General features: G+C 43.0%; 1 protein-coding gene and 1 long non-coding RNA gene across 3 annotated transcripts; both read left to right on the forward strand.

The window, feature by feature from the left end:
* The first annotated feature begins 713 nt into the window (after positions 1 to 713).
* LOC146967155 (uncharacterized) lies at positions 714 to 2,667 on the forward strand. Its single transcript, XM_085762184.1, has 6 exons — positions 714 to 981; positions 1,550 to 1,698; positions 1,789 to 2,010; positions 2,088 to 2,110; positions 2,290 to 2,408; positions 2,519 to 2,667. The coding sequence occupies exons 1-6, from the start codon at positions 714 to 716 to the stop codon at positions 2,665 to 2,667; spliced, it is 930 nt and encodes a 309-aa protein (XP_085618310.1).
* A 695-nt stretch (positions 2,668 to 3,362) lies between these two features.
* Positions 3,363 to 4,329, forward strand: LOC146967156 (uncharacterized). 2 transcript variants are annotated; one of them, XR_015034405.1, is made up of 4 exons: positions 3,371 to 3,441; positions 3,543 to 3,651; positions 3,758 to 3,826; positions 4,259 to 4,329. It is a non-coding gene; the product is annotated as an uncharacterized LOC146967156 (long non-coding RNA). The 2 variants fall into 2 exon arrangements; XR_015034404.1 differs by having other exon boundaries at positions 3,363 to 3,651.
* The last annotated feature ends 2,097 nt before the right edge of the window (positions 4,330 to 6,426 follow it).

Consider the following 6,426-nt stretch of genomic DNA (forward strand, 5'->3'; position numbering starts at 1 on the left):
AAGTTAATACATTTGAGCGATGAGAACGACATTCTTGATACGCTCCATTTAGCATGTCTCTTTCTTCTGGCTAAAAAGCCAGGGGATGCATTATTCGGCAGGTCCAAAATCAGCTCTGCCATCCCCCGCATCCCCATGCATTTCTCTGCAGGCAGCCACTTCTCGGCACGCGCGGTTTTCGTTGCTCGGTGATTCGCAGCTCTGTCCACTGAGTGACAGGTCCCAAGATCCCCCCCGCCCCCCCCCCCCCCTCACACTCTCTCTCTCTCTCTCTCTCTCTCTCTTCCTCTCTCTTTACGTGTCTCTGACTCAACACTGTCTCTCAGTCGGCTCTTCTTGAGGTTGTAGAGATGCGACTGACAGCAGTAGCCTATCTGTGGACATGTGTTGAATTGACTCAGGAAACGTAACTTCTATGTAAATTTTACTGTCTGTATTAGGATCATATGTTCACTGACTTGTGTCAAAATGGACTCTTTTAGCGTTATATTGACTCTGGCGAGATGGTGCTCTTAAATTATGCTCACATAAAATCCTATGAAATGTAAAATCAAAATCATAACAATTCTATATAATGGTAGATCTTGAGTGGGGAAAAAACCGTATATACAGTCAACAAAAGACATATATTTATTAAGATATAAAGGGGTTTTATTTTATTACGTATTCATTCATGCTACTTGTTTTTCTATAGGCCTATTTCGCAGTCAAGAATGACAACACCAGTGCGAATTAAAAAAATACTGAAAGATCATCTGGATGATCTGACGGAGGATGCGTTCCACACATTTCAGTGGCACTTGGTCGATTATGAGAGTCCAGGATGTGGACCCACCCTGAGGTCACAGCTGGAGGGGGCTACCAGAGAGCGAACTGTGGACAAACTGGTGCAGGTTTATGGGGAAGACGATGCTGTGGACACTACAGTGGACATTTTATTTGAAATGAAGTATAATGACCTTGCATCAAAGTTAATTCAAGGTAAACTGGTGTAGTAGTATGGAAGTTTCCTGCCTGTATGTCAACCTATAACCTATGATAATTCAATGTTTAACTTTTTTCATGGATAATTATTCTCTATTAAGTTGTGCCGGCGTTTTTTAAAATTATTGTTATTATTTTGCTGTAATTTGTAACTAATTGAGTGTTACACGACACTGCTGTTCTGAACCTTTTTTATGATAACCCAGCAACATTTCATAATAACTTGTTTCTTTGATTAGCTATGGAACAACTTACCCCACCTGTGAGAAACACAAAAAGAAAATATAACTCAACTTCCACCGACAACATTTCTTCTGATCCTGGAAGGTTAAGACCTCTGGGAAATGCCCAGTTTATATGCCACAGGTAAGTCCACCGTGTTCGTGAACCTCCAATTAATTTTGCCCTGCAGACTTACATAGCAAGAAATTAGGTCGATCCATTAGAAAAAAGGATTCATATCAGGTGAGGTCACTTTAAATGTAGCCTATTGAAGGTCTATTTTATGGGAAATTCTACCAGTCAGTGCTAAATCATTGTAATTCTGCACTCTAACTCTTGTCAGTGCAAATTGTGATTATGAAACACAACAATATTCTGATCTGTTTCAGCACCAGTTCAAGTGAATTTTATTTCAGACCACCCAAAAAAGTTAAGCAAGAAGATTTTGAAAACATAAAGCAGTTTTGTGAATCATCAACTGAACAGATTAAGGTTTGTCAGCAGTTTTAAAAGTAGCAGTTTTAAACACATGAAGAAGTAGATGACAATAGGATGACCCCTTGTTCTTACTGTGATTCACAGATTCAGAGCCGTGACACTGAGGAGAAGATCAAGAAGAACTTTCAGGAGCTTCGCCACTTCCTTGATAGAGAAGAAGAAGCTAGATTAGCGGCGTTAAAAAAAGAAGAGACTGAGAAGATTTGCATGATGGAAAAGATCACAGAGATGAGCGGAGTCACATACTCACTCTCTGACATTGTAAAAGAAATGGCAGAATTATATGCTGACAACTCGTCCATACAGGTAGTAATTAAAACTAAAAGATTTGATTTATACAATGTGATCTGAAGCCTCATGTATTTATTTTGTTTTATTTTCAGAACTTTAAGACTGAAATTGAAAGGTAAGTGTTATTAATCCTTCATTCCTTCAGTAAATGATACAGATTTTCGCAGACAATCATGTCCTGGCTAGCCCTATGTCTCTAGCTTCAGTAACTCATTGTAACCCACTGCCAACAACAACTTCTCTTACATGGATGAACTAGTTACAGTACGCTTTAATATCATACCCCCCCCCCAGAGTTAAGAATGCACTGCCAGGTCCACAACAGCTTCCAAAAGTACAAATAGATGTTCCCAAATACGTGGAAAACCTTCAGGTTCAAATCTGGAGGAAGATGAAGAGCATCATAAAACATGGTAAGTTTACAGGCATAAAAAAACATGCAATAATTTACATTGAGCCTCTGGCCAGGAAAGTCAGTAGCCTACAGAAATATTTTTGTTTTGTCCTGATGTTTCATCAATAGCTCCAGAGGATATGGACGCCAACTCTGCATCTCCTCAGCCCTCTGTGTCTGATGTGACCATGGCAACAGATACCAGGCAGAAGAATCCTGAAAACCCACCACCCATTCACTCACAGGGGTGTAGAGATGATGATGAGGAGGAAGACTAGGAATATGTCGGCACTGCCTGGCACGGGAACGGACGTAGAGATGTCAGGTGCATATTGGAATCATTTTAGCCATTATAGTTGCTCTCTAGGCAATGTCTGTCAGTCTTTGCTTAATCACTTTGGTCCAGACTGAAATATAGTACAAGGTATACCTGCAAAACTATTATTAATAATAATAATAATAATAATAATAATAATACATTTTATTTATAAAGCACTTTTCAGCGGTTAGGAGAGTCGGGGGCGAGGAGGTCAGTGAGGAAGGAGGGAGCCAGGTTATGAAGTGCTTTGAAGGTGAGAAGATTAGGATTTTGAAATGTATACGGTAGGGAACAGGAAACCAGTGAAGGTTTTGGAGAACGGGGTTGATGTGATCATAGGGGCGGGTATGAGTGAGCAGGCGGGCAGTGGAGTTCTGGAGTTTATTGAGGGTTTTGGATGAGAGGCCATAAAAGATGCTGTTGCAGTAGTCAAGTCTGGTGGTGATGAATGCGTGGATAAGGGTTTCAGTGGCAGAGAAGGAAAGGGAAACGGATGTGGGGGGAGGGAGTCAGGGAGGGATTTGGGACCAATGATGATGGTATCTGTTTTGTCGTAGTTTAGTTTCAGAAAGTTAAAGCAGATGTAGCCGCTGGAGGGAGGCAGGGTTATAAATTCGGACAGGCAGATTTAAGGAGGCCCTAATCAGGCAGAAAGGCAGCTGTCTGTCTGAAGTCCTCACCGGCTGATTTGCTGCAGGCTGGTGAGGAGGATTGTGTGAGGGCACTGCCGATCGTAAGTTTTTAGAGTTTTCAGACCATACTGAGAATTGGCAAATTGTGAATATATGTAGAGGCACACGACATTAGTACATTTGTGTGGTTGTGTGTTTCAAGTTGTTAGGTGCCGTTCCTGTATGTTAAACTGCACAACAAGTGCCCAGCGCATACACTGAAACACGGAGCAGGTTGGGCTCCTGGGTAGGAATGAGCTGGTGAACAGGAGGTATGTTGATTTCTAGGCATAATAAAGTGTCCACTGTTTCCCCAGCATATGTGTGTGTGAATATGTTGATGCTGACCATATTGCATTTTTGTTGTCACTGAAACAGTTACAGGAGGGAAGCGAGCCAACAAGGGTCGGTCAGATCAGTGTGTGTGCACCCTGTGACAGTCGTATGGTGCATGAGGAGCAGCTGTGCATGGCCTGACTGCTGTTCCTTTTTCCTCTTCTTTGTGGTTTGGTTGATGTGTTCAGTTGAGCAGCTACCGCGGAGCAGGATTGTGCTCCTTGATGGCCTCGTGTTAAGTTACACAGAGCGGAGCTGTTCAGCTGAGCCGTCATTTGTTTTGTTTGTTTGTTTTTGTTTTGTTTTGTTTGTTTTACCACTCTCCCACCTATTGACCATGTTAAGTCGGCTTCCATCTCCAAGTGTGCTCAGTCTGCCTTAACTCGAGGGGCTTAGGGGTTTGCTGTGTATACCGGCAGGAGTTGCATTTGAGCGTGTGCAGTGTCTGGTTGCTCTATAGAGGTGCCGTGTTATAGTAACTGCCAGGTGCGTGTGTGTAATGTTATAAATCACTGTTTTGTCTATCCCCTCTCTCACTCGCAGTAAGCCCGAGGGAGCCAGGCCGGCTGTATCCTGATCATTAGAGGAGATGTTTTAATCATTATTGCTCCTTTTACATGTGCCAATAAATAAATAGATTTGAATATAACTTTTGTATAAATAAAGAAACAAGTGTTGTTTTAAAACTTTATACTGGAGTTCTTGGCTCATCTTTGAACCAAGGGTAACATTTTGGCGTTGTTGGCAGGATTGGCACAAAATATTTTGGTGAGCAATAATTAACCATTGATAGTGGAAAAAAGTGTGGGAGGTGGTTTTGTGTTTTGTTTTTTGTTTTTTTGAAGGGGAAAGGAACAGCAGTTGAAGAGGACAAAGCTTCGTGTCTGAGAGCGACCACCTGCAACAGCCATGTCCCAAGACGAGGAACTGGCAAGACTCAGGGAGGAGCTACAAAACCTGAAATTGGAAAATCAGAGACTCAGAGAACCAGTAGATCAAGGTAATGGGGCTCGCAGCGAGGGTGGCCAGCGGAGGGAAGTTGTGTACATCCCCCGTGAACGAAAATGCCCCAATTTCTCTGGAAAGACTGGACCTGGGTCCTTGTCTATTGAAGACTGGCTGGAGGAAGTGGAGTGCTGCACTAGAGGCCGTCATATGTCTGAAGTAGAAAAGGCACTTTTCATGTATGATCATTTAGAGGGGGAGGCTCGGTCTGAAATCAAATTTAGGCCACAAACAGACCGAGAAAATCCAAATGTATTGATCAATGTTCTTACAGAATTGTATTCATGTTCCAATTCTTATGTTTCATTACAATATCAGTTCTTTGACCGCAGACAAAAAGAAGGTGAATCTCTACAAGAATACTCATTAGGATTGTTGTCTATCAGGGACAAAATACTGAAAACTGACTCTGCTGCTATGCCTAATTCTGACCAGGTGCTACGAGACCAGTTTTTGTGAGGGCGTACGTGACCACATGCTGCGCAGGGAGCTGAAAAAGCTTGTGCGCCAGACCCCCACGTTGTCACTCCTTGACCTGCGGAAGGAGGCCATTCGCTGGGTTGAGGAGGGACAAGCCACAAAGGGAGAGGTTCACTCGACAAACACCTCATTTCTCATGAAACACAAGCCATTGTAACAAGCGAAGGTGCTAGTGCTCGACAATCTGAGCTTTCAGAACTTAAAGATATTGTAATGAAACAGCAGGATATTGTGATGAAACAGCAGGAACAATTGGATATGTTGGCCAAAACCTTAGGGGCACACAGTGATTACAACAGGGGGGTGCAGAGGCCTAGGCAGAGCTCTCGGTTCAGGCGTTCTCCAGATGGGCAGCCCATCTGTATTCGTTGTAATCAGGCAGGTCATATAGCTCGTTACTGTAAAAACAATGGCCAGGAGAGCCCAGTTAGAGCGGTCCCTGATAGAGAGGAGACAGAGCAACAAAAAAACTAGAACCCCCCAGTGTGAAGAGCCACATGCTGGAGGTGGGGGCAATGGGCTCAAAAATAAAACAGGAAGAGCGTACCATGACATTTAACAAATTGGTTGGTTCCTGCCCAGTGGTAATGTAAATATGGGGGATGTCGAAGTCCCCTGCCTGCTTGATACAGGATCAATGGTGTCCACTATCACAGAAAGTTTTTTTGATGAACACTTTAATGCTTCTGGTAAATGCAAAGTTTGCAATTTGTCAATGGCTTGGCCTTAAAGCTGCTAATGGGCTTGATATCCCATATGTAGGTTATGTAACGCTAACAGTAAATGTCTATGGGACACCGATTTCAAATTGTGGTGTTCTAGTGGTAAAAGATCCCCCCACCTCTAGTGGCCAGCAACAAAAAAAGGGTCTTCCTGGAGTTTTGGGTATGAACATGTTAGAGATTTGTATTACATATTGCTTGAACAACATGGTTGGGACTTTTTCATACACCTCAGATTGAGTCAGCTCATCCAGCATGGAAACTTGCCCTAAGGTACTGTGAAAAAAGAGAAGCAATTGTCAATTCTACCGAGGTCTATAAGGTCAGAGTTCAGGGTAACGCACCAGTGCAGGTGGCTGCAGGTACATTAACTATGGTCCCTGTCACTTGCCCACAGATTCCATCTGCAAGTAGGGTGGAGTTTTTACTTGGAGCCCCTTGGTCAAGAGGAGGGTACCCTTCCTGATGGGTTAATAGTTTCCCCAGCTTTAGTTCAGGCAGAAC

This window comes from Trachurus japonicus, chromosome 19, assembly GCF_045865225.1.
Source record: "Trachurus japonicus isolate A0001 chromosome 19, Traja_1.0".
Lineage (NCBI taxonomy): Eukaryota > Metazoa > Chordata > Actinopteri > Carangiformes > Carangidae > Trachurus > Trachurus japonicus.